This window comes from Pantherophis guttatus, chromosome 18 (assembly GCF_059756535.1).
Source record: "Pantherophis guttatus breed Tessera chromosome 18, ASM5975653v1, whole genome shotgun sequence".
NCBI lineage: Eukaryota > Metazoa > Chordata > Lepidosauria > Squamata > Colubridae > Pantherophis > Pantherophis guttatus.
Window position 1 is genome coordinate 4,300,001 of NC_142080.1, and position 21,439 is coordinate 4,321,439.

At 42.6% G+C, this 21,439-nt stretch overlaps 2 protein-coding genes across 2 annotated transcripts in view; one reads left to right on the forward strand and one right to left on the reverse strand.

Moving 5' to 3' along the window:
- Positions 1-1,497, reverse strand: part of APOA2 (apolipoprotein A2) — a 3,889-nt gene extending 2,392 nt beyond the window's left edge. The window contains exon 1 of the mRNA XM_060685057.2: positions 1,041-1,497. The gene's annotated coding sequence lies outside the window, so the exon portion shown is untranslated. The remainder of the gene's footprint in view (positions 1-1,040) is intronic.
- Positions 1,498-5,920: 4,423 nt separating this feature from the next.
- On the forward strand, positions 5,921-19,805 carry TOMM40L (translocase of outer mitochondrial membrane 40 like). Its single transcript, XM_087881073.1, has 9 exons — positions 5,921-6,590; positions 7,701-7,768; positions 8,694-8,786; positions 10,649-10,750; positions 12,608-12,713; positions 14,809-14,931; positions 16,874-16,950; positions 18,109-18,211; positions 19,080-19,805. The coding sequence occupies exons 1-9, from the start codon at positions 6,485-6,487 to the stop codon at positions 19,217-19,219; spliced, it is 918 nt and encodes a 305-aa protein (XP_087737199.1). The 5' UTR covers positions 5,921-6,484; the 3' UTR covers positions 19,220-19,805.
- The last annotated feature ends 1,634 nt before the right edge of the window (positions 19,806-21,439 follow it).

Sequence of the window (21,439 nt, forward strand, 5' to 3'; positions counted from 1 at the left end):
TAAAATAAAATAAAATAAAATAAAATAAAATAAAATAAAATAAAATAAAATAAAATAAAATAAAATAAAATAAAATAAAATAAAATAAAATAAAATAAAATAAAATAAAATAAAATAAATAAATAGAAGATAGATACATAGATAGATACATACCCTGTTTCCTTGAAAATAAGACATTCCCTGATAATAAATCCAATCGGGCTTTTGAGCCCATGTACTAAAATAAGCCTCCCCCCGAAAATAAGCCCTCTCCGAAAATATTTAAACACAGAGCTGGAAATCAGGTAAGATGGCCCCATCTTGCTCCATGTGCCCCAAAATAATAAGATCTCCCCGAAAATAAGGCCAAACGCTTATTTCAGGGTTCAAAGAAATATAAGACAGGGTCTTCTTTTTGTGGAAACAAAATAGATAGATAGATAGATAGATAGATAGATAGATAGATAGATAGATAGATAGATAATAAATAAATAAAAAATAGATTAAAAATAGATATGGATAATAGATAAATGATAGATAATAAATAGAAAGAAGGAAAGAAAGAGATAGATAGATAGATAGATAGATAATAAATAGACAAATTCAAAATAGATATGGATAATAGATAAATGATAGATAATAAACAGAAAGAAGGAAAAAAATAGATAATAAAAAATAGACAGATTAAAAATAGATATAAATAGATAAATGATAGATAATAAATAGAAAGAAGAAAAGAAAGAAATAGATAGATAGATAATAAATAAAAAATAGATTAAAAATATATATGGATAATAGATAAATGATAGATAATAAATAGAAAGAAGGAAAAAGAAATAGATAATAAATAAAAAATAGACAGATTAAAAATAGATATAGATAAATGATAGATAATAAATAGAAAGAAGGAAAGAAATAGACAGATAGATAGACAGACAGACAGATAGATAAACAGATGATAGATAGACAGACAAATAGATCATAGATCCATAGATTAATATTTTAAGAGACCAAATTACTTGTTTCTTTTCATTTTCTAAAGAGAAGCCTTTGATCCTTACCTGTGCAAGGGATTTCAAAGAGAATATCGGGAGAAGAAATGTGTTTTAATCAAGAGTCGAAGAATTTTTATACCCTCTCCTAAAAGTACAGCCCCTCTCGCTAATCTTTCCTAGAAACGATTGGCCCTTGTGCCCCCATCCCCTCCCTGCCTAACCCCCCCCACCCCCCCCCATCAATTCTCTTGGGAACGGGACAATTGCTGCTTGTGTAACTCTTGTGTAAGCAGATTTGTCTGTGTGTGTCTGTAAACAGTGATCGTCTTTCCCCGTATGCACACACACTTTAATGATAACGTTCTGTTCAAACCAGAAAACGAAGGTTTACAAGGGGGCAAAAGCACATAGATTGAAATCCCAATTCTCCTGTTTTCAGCCTTTGCTGAATACGTGTCTCCTAAAGGGCATCTAGACTGTCCCATCAAAAAAACCCGATTCACTTAACAACCGTGTTACTAATTTAACCGTTGCGGCGATCCCCTTAAACAACGGTGGCAAGAATGGTCGTACAAATGAGGCAAATCTAAAAAAAAAAACTGTTTCTTTTTTAACTTGGCTCAGCAAGAAGGTCGCAAGAGGGAATCTCATGAACCTCGTCCTAACTATGAGTCCACTGCCAAGCCTCTGAATTTTGATCCCAGCGGTCGTAAGGATGCTGCGGCGGTCGTAAGCGCGAACCAACGAGCGTTAAGAAGTCCCTTTGTCCAGTTCCCTCGTCGTTTCAAGCGGTCACTGAACGAATGGTCATAAGTCAAGGACTAATCGGGGTTTTTTGCTTGGCACAGGAGGGAGAAGGGGAAGCCAGCTGTTTGGGCCATCTCACGCAATTTGGGAGCAAGGAAAGGACGATGTCTGAATTTTCTCTTATCTGCTGGACATTAACCTCCAACGCGTCAAGGTGACCGATTTATGAAAGACAAAAACAAACAGAGCAGACAAAAAAAATTTCTGTTTTTTTTTTTTTAAATCGATGATGGGCAGAGAAACATCCGATGGGCACCTCCTGGTCCAGCCGGCCCCCAAATGTGAATGTAAAAATGTAAATGTAAAAAATGGTGTAGGGTTTCCTAGATGACCTACAAGGTCCCTTCCAACTCTGTTAATCTGAATCTGTCGAAGATGATCAAAGGCGGTTGCAGGAACTGCTAAAAGTGAAGAGAAGGACCCGGGGAGACAGGAAAGGATCTTCCAATATTTCAGGGGCTACCATAGAGAGGAGGAAGGGGGTTCAAACTGTTTTCCAAAGCACCTTAGACAGATTCAGGGCTGGTGGTCCCTCCTTCTCCACCTGTATGAACATGGGAAAAGGAATCTGGGTTAAGGCCGAGGCCGTCATGATCCCCGTCTCTATCTGACGATTTCATCTGTCTGATCCCTCTAATCTACCTATCTAATCCCTCTATCCATCCCTCTATCTATCCATCCGTCTAATCTAATACACCTGTCTATCGCATCTATCTATTTGTCTAATATCTAATCACCTCTATCGCATCTATCACATCTCTCTTTATCCATCCATCCATCCATCCATCCCTGCCTGCCTGCCTCTCTCTCTCTCTCTCTCACCTACCTACCCATCTATCTAAACTTCTACCCATCCATCCATCCATCCATTTTCTATCTATCTATCTATCTATCTATCTATCTATCTATCTATCTATCTATCTATTTTCTATCTATCTATCTATTATCTATCTATCTATTTTCTATCTATATTTTCTATCTATTTTCTTTCTTTCTTTCTATCTATTTTCTATCTATATTTTCTATCTATCTATTTTCTTTCTTTCTTTCTATCTATCTATTTTCTATCTGTCTGTCTATCTATCTATCTAGCTATCTAGCTATCTAGCTATCTAGCTATCTATTTTATTGTTGTGAGCCGCCCTGAATCCTCTCGGAGAAAGGGCGGCATATAAGTCTAAACAAACAAACAAACAAACACATAAATAAATAAATAAATAAATAAATAAATAAATAAATAAATAAATAAATAAATAAATAAATCTATCTATAGAAGACAGAATAATAGGATCAGAAGCGACCCCTTTTGTTGTGTTAAAACAAAAATTAAGTCATAGGTTCGCATGTAAATAAGCTGCAGTGGATCGATTGTAAATTATGGACCACCTGTCAAATCCCCCAAATTTTGGAAAATGCCATGAAAGCCTTCCCACTTATCTATCTGATCCCCGCAAGACCTTTATTTGATGCCATTAGCAAAAAAAAAAAAAGAGAGATTTATTTTTTATTCTAAAGCCCACAAGAAGAGAGCACGGTGTTCCCTAATGATTCATCCATTAATGATTCTTTCCAGGTCTTGAAATTCAAGGAAGGCCTGGAAAAAACAGGTTGAATGGCCACTGGATTTATCACCTGTGAGCCACAAGCCAACAACCTGCCTCCCATCCCCGCTTCCCGTGATGCTCTGTTTTCCAGAACTTTGGAATTTGAGAACAAACATTGGGACTCATCTCTCCGTCCCTCCCTTCCGTCTCTTGCCCGGCCCTTCGATGAACTTTGTTGTGTTGCCAGATTGTGAGGATAACAGGATGGGCATTGGGGTATTTTAGAAAAGGAAGTCTTCAGTGGATGGTAGAAAAAAAATGCTGGCTTGTTCAGGATATCTCGGTCAATCAATCACCTGCTTTTTAACTCCAGAGTTAATTTGTCACTTGCCTTCAAGCAAGTGTCACAATTTCGAGAGACTCCAAACAATGCAAGGAAGTGTAGGATTAAGTGTAGGATCCCGTTTTTTGACACGTTCAGGATCCTAAGTTTTGAGATCCTTCTAGGAGGGACACCCAAAAATGGACCGGGTTTTTTTTGTTTTTTTTTTTTTTGTAGTCCTTCTGCATTGTGGTTGTTGTTAGTTGCGAAGTCGTGTCTCCGGCCCCTCGCGACAACCGTTAAAATGATTTATTTTACAATTTCAAAGAAAACCCTAAATATTTAAAGTGTTAAAATAATTAAATAATCTTTTTTTTTTTAAAAAAAATAAGGCTTAAAAGTAGACAAACGTCAGCTCATTTTCCTAGAACGGGCAAAAATGTTATTTTCCTTTTATCAAGAGTCGACCATGGAAGGGAGATTAATCATTGAAAAGTTTCTTGGAAAGGACAGTGAAATTTCAGGCAAAATGATAAGCTTTAAAGAGAGTTTCTGCACATTTTTTTTTTTTATTCATCCACTCCTTTTTTTTCCCCCCTGTTTTTTTTCCCCCTAGACTTTTCCCACCCTTATTGGCGATATTAGCAACATCGGCAGCCTCAGTGCCCAAATTCTCCACCTTATAGCGGAGCGGATACGAACCAAAGCAGTTTTCCAGGTGACGCCGTTTCTCCCTGCGTGTCCGTCGGAATTCGAAACCAGGATTTCGATGTTCTCCAATTGGCCGTAAAGAAATGGGCTCTTTCCTTGCCTCCCTGTAGCCATCTTGGCCTACCTCGTAGGACCGTCGTACAGATGATGGCGCATGTCGACTAGACGGACGGCTAGAGGGATTATTAGATAGGTCGATTAGAGCAGGGGTCTCCAACCTCGCCAGGCTTAAAGTTGCCAAGGTTGGAGACCCCTGGATTCTTTTCTTTCTTTCTTCCTTCCTTTCTTTCTCTTTCTTTCCTTCTTTCTTTCTTCCTTCCTTCCTTCCTTTCTCCCTCCCTCCCTCTTTCTTTTTTCCCCTTCCTTTCTTTCTCTTACTTTCCTTCCTTCTTTCTTTCTTCCTTTCTCTTTCTTTCTTCCTTCCTTTCTTTCTTTTTCTTTCCTTCTTTCTTTTTTTCTTTCTTCCTTTTTCTTCCTTTCTTTCTTCCTTCCTTCCTTCCTCTTTCTTTCTTTCTTTCTTTTCTTTCTTTCTTCCTTCCTCTTTCTTTCTCCCTTCCTTCCTTTCTCCCTCCCTCCCTCTTTCTTTTTTCCCCTTCCTTTCTTTCTCTTACTTTCCTTCCTTCCTTCTTTCTTCCTTTCTCTTTCTTTCTTTCTTCCTTCCTTTCTTTCTTTTTCTTTCCTTCTTTCTTTTTTTCTTTCTTCCTTTTTCTTCCTTTCTTCCTTCCTTTCTCCCTCCCTCTTTCTTTTTTTTCCTTCCTTTCTTTCTTTCTTTCTTTCCTTCCTTCTTTCTTCCTTTCTCTTTCTTTCTTCCTTCCTTCCTCTTTTTCTTTCTTTCTTCCTCCCTCCCTTTTCTTTCTTTCTTTCTTCTTTCTTCTTTCTTCTTTCTTCTTTCTTCTTTCTTCTTTCTTCTTTCTTCTTTCTTCTTTCTTCTTTCTTTCTTTCTTTCTTTCTTTCTTTCTTTCTTTCTTTCTTTCTTCCTTCCTTCCTTCCTTCCTTCCTTCCTTCTTTCTCTTCCTTCCTTTCTTTCTTTCTTTCTTGAATTTCTATGCCGCCCTTCTCCCGAAGGACTCAGGGCGGTGAACAGAATAAGATTTCATATACACATAATAATTTTTATTTTATTTTATTTTATTTTATTTTTTGATTAGAGGGATCACACAGATGAAACCGACCCACGAGAGACGGGGATGGCGGCCGGCCTCTTCCTCAACCCGGATTCCCTTTCCCACGTTCACCCAAGCGGGGAAAGGAAAAGGGGGAACCACTCAGCTCTGGAATTCCCCCCACCACCACCGCCCGGACCCCCCGCGGCGCCTTCCGAACGCCGCAAACGGCCATCCGAACGTTCGCGCAACATTTCCAGCCAATCAGAGAGCGGGGAAAAACGGGGAAGGGAGGGGGGGGAGCAGAGGGAGAGAGAGAGAGATCAAAGAGAGGAAAGGAAGCGGCTTGGCTACATTGTTTTCATCCAATCAGCGCTCCGCTCGGCTTCCGCTCCTCCTCCGAAGTGGGGAGGGGGGGGCGGGTTTGAAGGCGACCAATGGCATCCCTGGAAAAAAAAAGAGGGGAGGGGGGGAAGAGAGAGGAGGGCGGGGAAGATGGCCGCCCCCATCAAGATCACAGAGGGGGAGGAAGAGGAGGAAGAGTTTTGGGGGGGGGCTCTGAATGCCTGACGCCTTTCTGACACCCCCCCCCTCTTTTCCAGCCAATTCCCACCATCTGTGGGAAAAAAAAGGGGGGGTCTTTTTCCCCCCAACCCCCCCCTCAAGCATTATTTCTTGGATCCCCCCCTCCCCAAACAAGCCTCCTCTTCCTCCCCCCCTCCCTTTCTCCAAGCAACCCCAATTTTTTAATTTTAATTTTAATTTTATTTTTACATCATCATCATCATCAGGATGATGTCTGCAGAAGGATGAGCTTGCCTCCTCTTCCTCTGGGTTTCCCCGGGAGCCACTAAGGTGCGGTTGTGAGAGCCACACCTGGTGTGAAAAAAAACACACAACCGTTGGGATTTTTGTTTTTTTTTTTCCAACTTGTTAAAACTGATGGGACAAGCCCTGGCTAGGTAGCTTGGCTTAAGGTGGTGGTGGGGGGGATTGGTGTGTGTGTGGGGGGGGGGGGAGGAGATGGGGAATATATTCGCCCCCTTCTCCGCCCCACGGAAAGGGGCTCGCCGGGCGGAAGGACTCTCCAACCCGGGAAGCTTTGATGAACTTCACCGCAAATGCAAAGGTAAAAATGCTTTTATTTATTTATTTATTTATTTGATTTGATTTGATTTGATTTATATGCCACCCTTCTCCGGAGACTCAGGGCGGTTTACAATGCGTTATTTATTTATTTAGTTTTGCTTATATATGGATAAGTTTGGTTGGCAGGTCCTCCGTGCTCTCTGAGTTTGGGGGTTTTCTCGCAGACGTTTCTGGACCCAGCTAGGTAACGTTATCAGTGCTAGAAGAGAGGACGAGGAGGAGGACTGTGGGGTCCTTGGTACTCTCTGAGCTTTCTGGGTTTCTCGCAGACGTCTCATGGCCCAGCTAGGTAACGTTATCAGTGCTAGAAGAGAGGAGGAGGAGGAGGAGGACTGTGGGGTCCTCAGTGCTCTCTGAGTTTGGGGGTTTTCTTGCAGACGTTTCATGGCCCAGCTAGGTAACGTTATCAGTGCTAGAAGAGGAGGAGGAGGAGGAGGAGGAGGAGGAGGAGGAGGAGGAGGAGGAGGAGGACGGTGGGGTCCTTGGTACTCTCTGAGCTTTCTGGGTTTCTCGCAGACGTTTCATGGCCCAACTAGGTAACGTTATCAGTGCTAGAAGGAGGGAGTGGGGCTTGTGGGGAGGAGGAGGAAGAGGAGAAGGAGGAGGAAGAGAGGGGGAGGAGGAGGACTGTGGGGTCCATGTTACTCTGTGAATTTGGTGGTTTTCTTGCAAACGTTTCATGACCCAACTAGGTAACCTCATCAGTGTTAGAAGAGGAGGAGGAGGAGAACTTTTGTTTGGGGTTTGTGGGAAGAACCACGTTACTGTCTGAGCTTGATGGTTTCCTTGCAGACTAACCCGTATAGGCGGAAACATCCTTGCCGAGTGTGGGAATATTTGCTAAAACCTTACATTTCCCATGTTTTTAACAGTTTGCTGGCTTTTTATCTCGAGGGTTACAAAAAACACAGCTGTTTTATTATTATTATTATTTTGTGTTGGGTAGCGGCTGCTTCTGTCCAGGGCCAGCTTGTCCAGTCTCCATCAATTCCACCGTTAATTCCACGTGGCTTTTAATAAATCAAATCAAATAAGTTTCAATGGGGCTGCAAAACTCTCTCTTTATTTTTTAACCCGGTCTCTCTTCCAGATGTTTTCCCTCAACAAATTGAAGGCGTCAAGCTGATCATTAATAAATCTCTCAGTAGCCATTTCCAGGTGGGTCTCCTTACTTCTCGGGATCTTGATTAACAGAGTTGGAAGGGACCCTGTAGGTCATCTAGTCCAACCCCCTGCGCAAGCAGGAGACCCTACATCTGCCTCTACCTAGGATCGAACTCACAACCTCCTGATTGTGAGGCAAGAGCTCCACCTCTAGGCTATGCACCACTCGGTGAAGGGAATCACTCATCATCATCTTTTAATAACCGCATAATCCCTTGCATCGGGGTGGAGTCTAGGCAACCGAATGGAGCTGAGTGTTTACTGGCCGGATGCCTTTCCTGTCACCAGGGCGGAGTTTTGCTCAGCAGATAATATTCTCGGTGTGCCCAGAGAGAGAGAGAGAGATCAGCTGGATCTGTAGTAGGAATGATGGCGGCTCTGTAAGGCGTTAGCCTACCTCGCAGGGGGGTTGTGTGGAGTCATGGAAGGAGGGAGTCCTATCTCCCCCCCCCACCCCACCCCCATCATCCAGCCAGCAAACAAGCATTAGACTTAAATTGTCTTGTACGGATAGTTTTTGACTTACAACGGTTTGTTTAGTGACCGAAGTTACAACGGCACTGAGAAACGGGACTTAAGGACCCTGTTTCACGCTTACGACCGTTGCAGCCTCTCCAAATTCAGTCTGCCTCGTATTTGAGACGGTCACAGGGGAGGTGGTGGTCACGCTTTTGCGACGTTCTGTCCCGCAAAGTCGACGGGGGAAGCCGGCTTCGCTTAACGACCCGCGGCACTGACTTAATAACCGGAGGGATTCCCTTAACCGCCGCAGCCGGAAAGGTCGTAAAACGGGGGCAAAGCTCGCTTATCTGTGGGTTTCACTTAGCGACGGAAATTTGATGGTGCTCGATGAGGACTGCCTGCATGCCTCGCCTTCGGATTTAAAGCTTGTTGCTGGTTTTTTTCCCCCCCCCTGCAGGTAACTCATACTCTTCACATGAGCACCGTTGGCCACTCAGGATACCACCTGAACACGACGTATGTGGGGGATCAGCAGCTTAGTCCTACAGAGGTGAGCGAAAGCAGATTATTTCCGGTCAAAATGGGATTTAATTTTGTCTTTTGGGTCCTAATTTCCAGGTTACGGGAATTACAGGTTTCGGTCCCTTGAAGTGTGGCTTGTTAAATCAGGTTAGTTAACTATTCTCAGGTATGAAAGGCAGCAGGGTGGGCCAATCACCAGGAGACGGTGAGTTCTAGTCCTGCCTTAGGCATGAAAGCCGGCTAGGTGACTTTGGACCAATCACTAGGAGACGGTGAGTTCTAGTTCCCCCTTAGATATGAAGGCAGCTGGGTGATTTTGAGCCAATCACCAGGTGACGGTGAGTTCTAGTCCCGCCTTAGATATGAAGACAGCTTGGTGATTTTGAGCCAATCACCAGGTGACGGTGAGTTCTAGTCCCACCTTAGATGTGAAGACAGCTTGGTGATTTTGAGCCAATCACCAGGTGACGGTGAGTTCTAGTCCCGCCTTAGATATGAAGACAGCTTGGTGATTTTGAGCCAATCACCAGGTGACGGTGAGTTCTAGTCCCACCTTAGATGTGAAGACAGCTTGGTGATTTTGAGCCAATCACCAGGAGACGGTGAGTTCTAGTCCCACCTTAGATATGAAGACAGCTGGGTGATTTTGAGCCAATCACCAGGAGACAGTGAGTTCTAGTCCCACCTTAGATATGAAGGCAGCTTGGTGATTTTGAGCCAATCACCAGGAGACAGTGAGTTCTAGTCCCACCTTAGATATGAAGACAGCTGGGTGATTTTGAGCCAATCACCAGGAGACAGTGAGTTCTAGTCCCACCTTAGATATGAAGACAGCTGGGTGATTTTGAGCCAATCACCAGGAGACAGTGAGTTCTAGTCCCGCCTTAGGCATGAAAGCCGGCTAGGTGACTTTGGACCAATCACTAGGAGATGGTGAATTCTAGTCCCGCTTTAGGATTGAAAGCCAGCTGGGTGACTGGGCCAATCACCAGGTGAAGTGAGTTCTAGTCCCGCCTTAGATATGAAGACGGATGGGTGCCTTTGGGCCAATCACCAGGAGACAGTGAATTCTAGTCCCGCTTTAGGATTGAAAGCCAGCTGGGTGACTGGGCCAATCACCAGGTGATGGTGAATTCTAGTCCCGCCTTAGATATCAAAACAGATAGGTGCCTTTGGGCCAATCACCAGGAGACAGTGAATTCTAGTCCTGCCTTTGGCACGAAAGCCAGCTAGGTGATTTTGGGCGAATCACAAGGTGACGGTGAGTTCTAGTTCCACCTTAGTTATGAAGACGGCTTGGTGACTGAGCCAATCACCAGGAGATGGTGAATTCTAGTCCCGCCTTAGCCATAAAAGCCCGCTATGTGACTTTGGGCCAGTCCCTCCTTCTCATCCCAACCCAACCTCGCAGGGTTGTCGTTGTAGAAGAAAATAGGAAGAGAAAGGAGTATCAGTTACGTCCACCATCATTGAGTCATTTATAAAAAAAAAAAAAAAACCCGGTTAAAATCGTTTATTTTAAAATATTAAACCAAACCTAAATATTTAAAGTTTTAAAACAATGAAATCCAATTAAAATTATATCTTTTAAAAAGAAAAAAAGGCTTAAAAGCAGACGAACCTCAGCCTATTTTCCTAAGAACGGGCAAAAATGTTATTTTCCTTTTACCAAAAGTCAAACCAATTACCGCCCATGGCAGAAGGATTAATCATTGAAATGTTTCTTGGAAGGGCAAGAAACAAGAAATTTGGGCCAAAATGCTAAGCTTTGAAAGAGAGCAAATAAAAAAAAAATTTTTTACAAAAAAAAAAAAAAGAGTTTTGCCCATTTTTTTCAAAACAATTCATCCAGTTTCCTTTTTTTTTCCCCTGTTTTTTTTTTTCCCCTAGACTTTTCCCACTCTTATTGGCGATATTAGCAACGTCGGCAGCCTCAGTGCCCAAATTCTCCACCTTATAGCGGAGCGGATACGAACCAAAGCGGTTTTCCAGGTAACGACGTCTGTTCCCGCGTGTCCGTCGGAATTCGAACCCAGGATTTTGATGCGCTCCGATCGGCCGTAAAGAAATGGGCTCTTTCCTTGCCTCCTTGTAGCCGTCTTGGCCTACCTCGCAGGACCGTTGTAAAGATGATGGAGCCCTAACCCACCCGTGATTTCCGTTAACCGGTTCGGGCGAATATCATCTCTGATTTGAATACCCGGAGCTGTAATTTGCAGCCTGGGGGGAAAAAAAATAGCATTTTTTAAATTAAAAAAAAAAAATGGAAATACGTACACATATCCCCTGACATTTTAATTTATTTATTTATTTATTTATTTATTATTTATTTATTATTGAATTTCTATACCGCCCTTCTCCCTGAGGACTCAGGGCGGTGTACAGCTAGAATTAAAAAACATGCAGTACAAATATTAAAAAACAATTAAAAGATATATAAATTTGGCCCAATTAAAACTCACTACCAATTAAAACATTAAAACAATTTAACTTTTGTGTCGAATTTAAATTTTAAATTCCTCTTTTAAGTTTCACGTTCTATTATTTTTTAAGATTGGGAGTCCTCCATTTACAACGGCTCCTTTAGTGACTGCAACAGCCCTGAGAAAAGTGATTTATGGCCGTTTTTCACACTTACGACCGTTGCAGCATTCCCACGTCACATGATCAACATTGACGCTTTGCGGAACTGACTCGTATTTATGACGGCTGCAGCATCCCCGGGAGTCACATGATCCCCTTTTACTGACGATCCAAGTGAATGGGCAAGCCAGTTTCACTTAACAACCGTGGGACTAATTTAAATAAGTTACATTTTAATAAGTTTTTGTTTTATTTTTTTTTTGTTTTATTGTTGTGAGCCACCCTGAGTCCTCTCGGAGAAAGGATGGCATATAAGTCTAAACAAACAAATAAATAAATAACTGCGGTGATTCACTTAACAACTGGGGCGAGAAATGTCGTAACACGGGGGGGGGCAAAACTCACTTCACAACTGCCTCGCTTAGCAACGTAAAATTTTGGGCTCAGTTGTGGTCGTAAGTTTAGTTTTAGTTTAGTTTTATTAAATTTCTATCCCGCCCTACTCCCGAAGGACTCAGGGCGGTGAACAGGCACAGGATAAAACTACAGAAATGCAAAAGTTAAAAACAATTTAAAACCAAATTAAATAATTTAGCCCACGACCATTAAAATCCCAATAAATTGAAAACAAATTAAAATTTCAACTTAAAATGGACTACCTGCAATTTGCAGGCTGAGAAAAAAAATATATTATTATTATTTTTTAAAAAAAGGCCCTTTAAAAGCAAACAGAGAGACACAGATTGGAAGTAAATATTTTGAATTCAAATTGAACTTTGAATTAACTTTTCGGGTAGAATGTAAAATTTTTCCTTGGCTTCTTTTTCATTTTATATTCGGTTTTATGGTTTTTTTTTTTCTTTTTCAGATTGTATGGTACACCGCCCAGAGTCCCTCTGATAGGGAGAGGCGAGGTTTTTAAGTGTGATTGATATAGAAAAATAATGAAGATTATGGAAATAAATATATACGATTTGGGAGGATGTCTTGGCGAAAGGCAGCTCAGGTCCAAGTTTTGAAAGGAGGGATTTCCCTGCATGTAGAAAGTTAGCGTGGGCCTCCCTTGAGATGCTAGATTTCTTCAAGCGTGCCTCTTTTTCTTTTTTTCTTTTTTTCTTTTTTTTTCTTCTCTCCTATGGCATTCCTGGTTCCCCCCCCTCTTTCTCTCTCCCCCTCGTACTGTGAACGACTCAGACTGAACTCTGAAATGTAGAATAGGGTTTCTTCGTTAAAAAGGCAATTCTTGACTCATTCGCCCTCTTCCAGACTCAGCAAGCTAAATTCACCACTTGGCAGTTCGATAGTGAATATCGCGGGGATGATTACACAGCTACGCTGACACTGGGGAACCCCGATCTGATCAATGAATCTGGTGAGTGTGTGTGTCACAGAGATAAAATCTTTGGCAGGGATTGAGATCCCCTTTTCCTTTCCTTCCCTTCCCTTCCCTTCCCTTCTTTTTTCTTTTCCTTCCCTTTCCTTCCTTTCCTTCCCTTCCCTTCCCTTCTTTTTTCTTTTCCTTCCCTTTCCTTCCTTTCCTTCCCTTCCCTTCTTTTTTCTTTTCCTTCCCTTCCCTTCCTTTCCTTCCCTTCCCTTCCCTTCCCTTCTTTTTTCTTTTCCTTCCCTTCCCTTTCCTTCCTTTCCTTCCCTTCCCTTCCTTTCTTTTTTCTTTTCCTTCCCTTTCCCTCCTTTCCTTTCCTTTCCTTCCCTTCCCTTCCTTTCTTTTTTCTTTTCCTTCCCTTCCCTTTCCTTTCTTTCCCCTTCCTTTCTTTCCTTTCCTTCCCTTCCCTTCCCTTCCTTTCTTTTTTCTTTTCCTTCCCTTTCCCTCCTTTCCTTTCCTTCCCTTCCCTTCCCTTCCTTTCTTTTTTCTTTCCCTTCCCTTCCCTTTCCTTTCTTTCCCCTTCCTTTCCTTTCCTTCCCTTCCCTTCCCTTCCCTTCCCTTCCTTTCTTTTTTCTTTTCCTTCCCTTTCCCTCCTTTCCTTTCCTTCCCTTCCCTTCCCTTCCTTTCTTTTTTCTTTCCCTTCCCTTCCCTTTCCTTTCTTTCCCCTTCCTTTCCTTTCCTTCCCTTCCCTTCCCTTCCCTTCCCTTCCCTTCCCTTCCCTTCCTTTCTTTTTTCTTTTCCTTCCCTTTCCCTCCTTTCCTTCCCTTCCCTTCCCTTCCTTTCTTTTTTCTTTCCCTTCCCTTCCCTTTCCCTTCCCTCCTTCCATTCTTTCTCTCTTTTTTCTTTCTCTTTCTCTCTCACCCTTTCTTTGTCTTTGTCTCTGTCCTTCTTTCCATACATACATCCTCCTTCCCGCTCTCCCTCTTTCCCTTCCTTCTCTACCTTTCTTTCCTCTCCTGCCTTCCCTCCCTCCCTCCTTTCTTCCATTCTCTTTTTCTTTCTCTTTGTTTCTCTTTCTCTCCTACCCTCTCTTTCTTTTTCCCTTTCTCAGTTCCTCTCACCTTCCCTCCCTCTTTTCCTTCTTCCTTCCTTTCCTCTTTCTTTCCTTCTTCCTTCCTCCAACCTTCTTTCATTTGTTTGTTCGTTCCTTTGTTCATTCCTTCTCTCCCTCCCTTTTCCTTCCTTTCCTCTCCCCCAATCCTTCCTTCCCTCTCCCCCCTAATCCTTCCTTTGCTCCCCCCTCTAATCCATCCTTCCTTCCTTTCCTCTCCCCCAATCCTTCCTTCCCTTTCCTCTCTAATCCTTCCTTTGCTCCCCATCCATCCTTCCTTCCTTTCCTCTCCCCAATCCTTCCTTCGCTCCCCCCTCTAATCCTTCCTTCCTTCCTTCTCTCCCTCCCTCCCCTTTCCTTCCTTCCTTCCTTCTCTCCCTCCCTTCCTTTCCTTCCTTCCTTCCTTCTCTCCCTCCCTTCCTTTCCTTCCTTCCTTCTCTCCCTCCCTCCCTTTCCTTTCTTCCTTCTCTCCCTACCCTTTCCTTCTTTCTTTCCTTCCTTCCTTCCTTCTTTCCTTCTCTCCCTCCCCTTCCCTTCCTTCCTTCCTTCCTTCCTTTCATTCTTCCTTCTCTCCCTCCCCTTTCCTTTCCTTCCTTCCTTCCTTCCTTCCCTCCCTCCCCTTTCCTTCCTTTCCTTCCTTCCTTCCTTTCTTTCTTCCTTCTCTCCCTCCCCTTTCCTTCCTTTCCTTCCTTCCTTCCTTCCTTCTCTCCCTCCCCTTTCCTTCCTTTCCTTCCCTTCCTTCCTTCCTTCCTTCTCTCCCTCCCCTTTCCTTCCTTCCTTCCTTTCTTTCTTCCTTCTCTCCCTCTCCTCTCCTTTCCTTCCTTCCCTTCCCTTCCTTCCTTCCTTCCTTCCCACACACCTTAAAAGGGTCTGACTTTGAGAAACATTCTGCTAAACTCTACAACCGAACGGATAGTTGTCCATTTGCAACCTGGGAATAGTTAGCGCAGGGGGTCACTTTTTAAGAGGCGAGTTAAAAAGAGACGTCCCTGCCAGTAGTAACCGACCCTTTTCCCATGTTTTTATTCCGTGCAGTTATTCTTGTCGCACACTTCCTCCAGAGCATGACGTCACGATTGGTCCTAGGGGGTGAATTGGTGTATCACCGACGTGCCGGAGAAGAAGGAACCATTGTCACTCTGGCTGGCAAGTACACCGGTGAGAAGCTCCTTTCCTAGAGCCCCGGAGCAAGGAGAGTCAGATTGTTCCCCATTCAGGGGTCCCAAGATGCCATCAGAGCAACAATTCCTGGATTTTCTAGTGAGGAGGGTGGTTTGCGGAACCTTATAGACTCTCAAAATGCCCCACCGCTATTAAAAACAGCGGGTAACAGGAACAGCAAGAAAAGCCAGCAAGCCTAAACTGCAGCGTAAATTTCAGGCCTTGCTTTCTTGCAGCCCTTCCCGAAGACAGTTCTGAAAAGAACGATATGTCGTTTTTCAGGGGAAGAATGAGCAGAGAGGCCAGGAAAAAACAGGAAAAAGAGAGAAAAGGGATGGGAGGGAAGGACGGAAGGAAGGAAGGAGAGAAAGATAAGACAGAGAAGAGAAAAAGAAAGAAAAAGAAAGAAAAAGAAAGAAAGAAAGAGAAAAAGAAAGAAAGGAAAGAAGAAAGAAAAAGAATAAGAAAAAAGAAAGAAAGAAAGGGAATATAAGAGAAATGGAAGGAAAGAAGGAAGGAAGAAAAGGAAGGAAAAGAAAGGAGGGAGGGAGGAAGGAAGGGAGGTTGGGTGGAAGGAAGGAAGGAGAGAAAACAAGTCAGACAGAAAGAGAAATAGAAAGAAAGAAAAGAAAGAGAAAGAAAGAGAATATAAGAGAAACGGAAGGAGGAAAAGAAAGGGGAGGGAGGGAGGAAAAGAGAGGAGGAAGGGAGGGAGGGTGGAAGGAAGGAGAGAAAACAAGACAGACAGAAAGAGAAAGGAAGGAAGAAAGAGAGAGAAAGGGAATATAAGAGAAACAGAAGGAAGGAAGGAAAAGAAAATGGAGGGAGGGTGGAAAAGAAAGGAGGGAGGGAGGGTGGAAGGAAGGAGAGAAAACAAGACAGAGAGAAAGGAAAGAAAGAAAGAAAGAAAGAGAGAGAGAGAGAGAGAAACGGAATATAAGAGAAACGGAAGGAGGGGAGGGAGGAAGGAAGGAAGGAGAGAAAGATAAGACAGAGAAGAGAAAAAGAAAGAAAAAGAAAGAAAGAAAGAGAGAGAAAAAGAAAGAAAGGAAAGAAGAAAGAAAAAGAATAAGAAAAAAAGAAAAAAAGGGAATATAAGAGAAATGGAAGGAAAGAAGGAAGGAAGAAAAGGAAGGAAAAGAAAGGAGGGAGGGAGGAAGGAAAAGAGAGGAGGAAGGGAGGGAGGGTGGAAGGAAGAGAAAACAAGACAGACAGAAAGAAAGAAAGGAAGAAAGAAAGAAAGAGAAAGGGAATATAAGAGAAACAGAAGGAAGGAAGGAAAAGAAAGGAGGGAGGAAGGAAGGGAGGGCGGAAGGAAGGAGAGAAAACAAGACAGAAAGAGAAAGAAAGAAAGAAAAAAAGAAAGAAAGAGAGAGAAAGGGAATATAAGAGAAACGGAAGGAAAGGAGGGAGGAAAAGAAAGGGAGGAAGGAAGGAAAAGAAAGGGAGGGTGGAAGGAAGGAGACAAAACAAGACAGAGAGAAGGAAAGAAAGAAAGAAAGAAAGAAAAAAAGAAAGAAAGAAAGAAGAAAGAAAGAAAGAAAGAGAAAGAAAGAAAGAAAAAGAAAAGAAACTTCTGACCCCTCCCACTGAGCGTAACCCAGAGTCAAATACGGAAGTTCAGCCGAAGAGTTGAGTTGGACTTTGGATGGATCTGGGGTCCCGTTGTTGGTAGATCAATAATCGGGAACGTTGGGATCAGCTGGCGAAGGTCACAGAATGAGCAGAGGCGGCCAAATTGTTCTTGTTTGGTTAGAGGAAACGTATTTCCTTGGAGACTGGAAATTCCCGTGCGGGATCTGGGATCGGGATGGAGTCAAGGAAAAACGATCCGCTAAGGCCAGGATGTCTTGTTATTATTAATGGTTTTTCTGTTTCTAATGCTTCGTTGATTTGCCTTAAATGCAGGCTATTTAATAACATTTTTGCCTTATTTTAGCTCTGAAGTGGGTAGCCACTCTTAATTTGGGGTACGGCGGAGCCCATGGCAGTTACTACCACCAAGCTAATGATCAGGTGAGTTGAACCTTCATTTCTTCTCCTCCTTCTAAGCTTTTCTCCTCCTCCTTCGTTTCTTTCTCCTCCTCCTCCTCCTCTTCCTCCGTCGCTTTATTCGTCTCTTCTCCTGCTCTTTCTCCCTTCTGATCTTTACTTTTTCTTCTTCTACCCTTTCGCCTTCTAATTTTCATCTCTTCCTTCCTCATCTGTTTTTCCTTCTGAGGTTCATCTTTCTTTTCTTCTCCTTCTCTTTATCTTTTGTCTTCTTTTCTTCTCGTCTTTCTCCTTCTAAACATCTCCTCCTTCTCTTCTCCTTTATCTCCTTCTAATCTTCATCGCTTTCTTCTTTTCTTCTCTTTTCCCTTCTTCTAAGCTTCATCTCTCTTTTCTTCTTCTCTGTCTCCGTCTCCTAACCTTCCCCTTTCTTCTTCTTCTTCTTCATCTTTTTCTCCTCCTCCTCCTCTTTCTTTCTGTCTTTAACTTTCTTCTTCTCCTTCTCCTCTTCTTCTTCATCTCCATCTTCTGTTTCTCCACCGTCTCCTTCTCTTCCTTCCTTTTTCCTTCTCCACTTTTCCTTCCTCCTTCATGTCTTCTCCTTCTCCTCTTCCTCCTCCACATCTTTCTTCGTCTTTTTCTTCTCCTTCTCTTTATCTTTTGTCTTCTTTCCTTCTCGTCTTTCTCCTTCTAATCATCTCCTTCTTCTATTCTTTTATCTCCTTCTAATCTTCATCTCTTTCTTTTCTTCTCTTTTCCCTTCTTTTAATCTTCATCTCTTTCTTTTCTTCTCTTTTCCCTTCTTCTAATCTTCATCTCTTTCTTTTCTGTCTCCTCCTCCTCCTCCTCCTTCTTTTTCTTCTTCTTCTTCTTCTTCTTCTTCTTCTTCTTCTTCTTCTTCTTCTTCTTCTTCTTCTCTTCTTTCTGTCTTTATCTTTCTCCTCCTCCTCCTCCTTTTCTTCTTCCCCCATTTCTTTCTTCTCCGCCTTCTGTTTCTCCACCGTCTCCTTCTCTTCCTTCCTTTTTCCTCCTCCACTTTTCCTTCCTCCTTCATGTCTTCTCCTCCTCCACCACATCTTTCTTTGTCTTTTTCTTCTCCTTCTTCTCTTCCTTCTCCTCCACTTTTCCTGGGCCCCAATAGCCTTTGAGTTTGACTTCCATTTTTTCCCCCCTCCTTGGCAGATTCAGGTTGGTGTGGAATTCGAAGCCAATACTCGGCTGCAGGAAACAAGCTTCGCTTACGGGTATCAGCTCACCCTGCCCGAAGCCAATATGATCTTCAAGGGTGAGTGAAGTAAAACCATCAGTAGGTTCTACACTCTGCCAATTAGTCCTCTGCGATTTAAGAGACAAGCACACCTTCCATTTTGCTTGCCAAAAGTTTTCCTGCCTAAGGCAGGACTATAACTCCCCGTCTCCTGGTGATCGGCCCAAAGTCACCCAGCTGGCTTTTGTTGTGCCTAAGTTGGAACTAAAACTCCCTGTCTCTTGGTGATTGACCCAAAGTCACCCAGTCTGCTTTCGTGACTAAGAAGGGACTAGAACTCCCAGTCTCCTGGTGACTGGCCCTAAGTCATTCAGTCAGTTTTCATGACTAACATGGGACTAGAACTCCCCATCACCTGGTGATTGGCCCAAAATCACCCAGTCTGTTTTCATTACTGAGGTGGGACTAGAACTCTCTGTCTCCTGGTGTTTGGCCCGAAGTCATTCAGTCAGTTTTCATGACTAAGATGGGACTAGAACTCCCCGTCACCTGGTGGCTGGCCCTAAGTCACCCAGTCAGTTTTCATGACTGAGGCGGGAATAGAACTCCCTGTCTCCTGGTGATTGACCCAAAGTCACCCAGTCAGTTTTCATGAGTGAGGTAGGACTAGAACTCCCTGTCTCCTGGTGATTGACCCAAAGTCACCCAGTCAGTTTTCATGACTGAGGCAGGACTAAAACTCCCTGTCGCCTGGTGATTGGCCCAGTCAGTTTTCATGACTGAGGCGGGACTAGAACTCCCTGTCTCCTGGTAATTGGCCCAAAGTCACCCAATCATCTTTCCTGCCTATGGCAAGACTAGAACTCCCAGTCTCCTGGTTTCTAACCTGGCACCTTAACCACTAGGCCAAGCTGCCACTAACGCCTCACTCTTCTTCTTCCTTCAGGCTTTCTGGACAGTAACTGGTGCGTGGGGGCAGTCCTGGAGAAGAAAATCCCCCCTTTGCCGGTGACCTTAGCGCTAGGCGCCTTCCTCAATCATTGGAAACACCGATTCCATTGCGGGTTCAGCATCATTGTGGGTTGAGGGTCTGCACCGGCCTTGAGTCTCTTACAAAGGAGGCGGTTGGGGGTTTGAAAAGTTGGGGGAGGCCATTGCTCGGTTAGAGCAGTGCAGCCTTGGATGATGGGACACGAGAGTATCGGTGCCCGGCGCGGTGTCCCGCAGGTAGGCGGTGATGCCATGGCTGCCTCCATAGGTCCGTGCACAATTCCTGCCCGGAGGGAAACACACCCTGAGTGCAAAGGTGCCCCGTTTCTCACCCAGGACTCCGATTTTTGCTGGATTAGGGCGACGTTAACGCCGGGGCACAGGATTTTGGGTCAGGTGGTGGCAAACCTTTTCTTCGTTCGATGGTCTTTGGAGAGTTCTGAACACCGGATTTTCCCAGCGGAGCGAGGGATCGGCGCCGTTTCGGTGTGGGTGACGTGGGGGCCCTGAAATTCAGAAGGACCCCCCCCCCAAAACTCAGCTGCTGTTTCCTGGACGGTTTGTGCTCTTCGGCTGATTCAGGGGCAGGGACCAAAAAGCCGAATTTACGACTTCAGTGCAATGGTGACTCTAAATATGATTAAAATGATGTTGAGGCTGAGCTTTCTAGCTCCTCAAAACACCTTCGGTCTGGTTCTTTTAATACCTTTTTTTTTTTTTTAATATTTCATAGAAATATTAAACCGTGCCACTTTTCTCAAACTTTAGAAGTAATCCTCTAGTAACGACCATTCGGTTAGTGACGCCTTTCCTGCCCCTTTTGGAGTGTGCGAAAGAAAACTGAGAGTTGAAAAGAACACGATCAGTTAAAAAAGTAAAACAGATAGATAAACACAGGGAATAAAATGGATAAAACGAAAAAGGAAGAGGATAGATAAACCAAGGAAAGAAGGTAGATAAAAATGAAACAAAACGGATGAAAAGAAAAATGAGGGGTAAACAAGATAAACACATGGAATAAAACAGATAAAACAAAAAAGAAAAGGATAGATAAACCAAGGAAATACGGTAGATAGATAAACACATGGAATAAAACAGATAAAACAAAAAAGGAAGAGGATAGATAAACCAAGGAAAGACAGTAGATAAAAATGAAACAAATAAAACTGATGAAAAGAAAAAAGGGGAAAACAAGAATGAATAAATAAAAATAAAACAAATGGATAAAATGTACGAAAAGAAAAATGATAAAGATGATGGATTAGAAAAAGACAGATGAAAATAAAACAAAATAGATGGAAAGGAAGATGGTAGAAAAGAAAACAAAAAATTAAATAAAACCGCTAAATAAATAAAATTGATGATTTTTTTAAAAAAAAGATAAAAATAAAATAGATAAATGAACTGGATGAAAAGAAATGGTAAAGAAAAGATGACAGAAAAAAAGAAAAGATAAATGAAAATAGATGAGAAGAAATCTAAAAATAAAACGTAAATAGATAAAAGCGAAAAGAAAAACTTGAAGGATGGTAAAGAAAAGATGAAAGATAAAAATAAAAGATGGAAATAAAACAGATCAAATAGATGAAAAGGAATACGGTAGAAAAGATGTTAGCTAAAAATAAAATCGATAAAAAGAAAAGAAAGTAAGAAAATATATAAAAATAAAACGGATGAAAGAGGATAAGATAAAAAATAAAATAGAGATAGATTATATATTTTCTTTTTTGTTTTGGAAAACTCAATAAAGTATTTATAAAATATATATATATATATATGCGCAGTTTAATGGAATCTAACCAGATATCAATTCCTACACCGATTTTTAAAAAAAAGAAAATTAAAGAGATAGGTAAAACAGATGAAAAAAGAGATGATAAGATAAAAAAAAAGAAAATATCATTGGATAAACTTGTAGGAAAAGCTTTTGCGCGAACCCACCAAAGATGAAAAAAACCGATCTGGAAAAATAAACCAAGTTTTTATTGAATTAATTGCTACCATTAAAGTGCTACTGAAAGAACGGGGGGAAAAGAGTCGGCTTCCTCGTTGCGTTGTTAAAATTAGCAAAATAGTAAAATTTCCAAACCCCGAGATGTGCAGAGAAGCGTCTGTCCGCTGGAATTCAGTCCGAAATTGCCTTCTACAGGTAGTCCTCGATTTACGACCACAACGGAGCCCCAAATGTACGTTGCTGAAGCGAGACGTTGGTTAAGTGAGTTTCGCCCCCTCGGGCAGCCTTTTTGGCCACCGTCATTAAATGAATCGCCGCCGCTGTCACGTTAGGAACACCCGGAGGCTCGGGAGAAGGTCGCA

Coding starts and splice junctions, on each gene's coding strand:
- TOMM40L (XM_087881073.1), top strand. CDS start 6,485: ATGGGGAATATATTCGCCCCCTTCTCCGCCCCACGGAAAGGGGCTCGC. Junction 10,751..12,607: donor GAACCAAAGCGGTTTTCCAG/GTAACGACGTCT, acceptor GCCCTCTTCCAG/ACTCAGCAAGCTAAATTCAC. Junction 18,212..19,079: donor AGCCAATATGATCTTCAAGG/GTGAGTGAAGTA, acceptor TTCTTCCTTCAG/GCTTTCTGGACAGTAACTGG.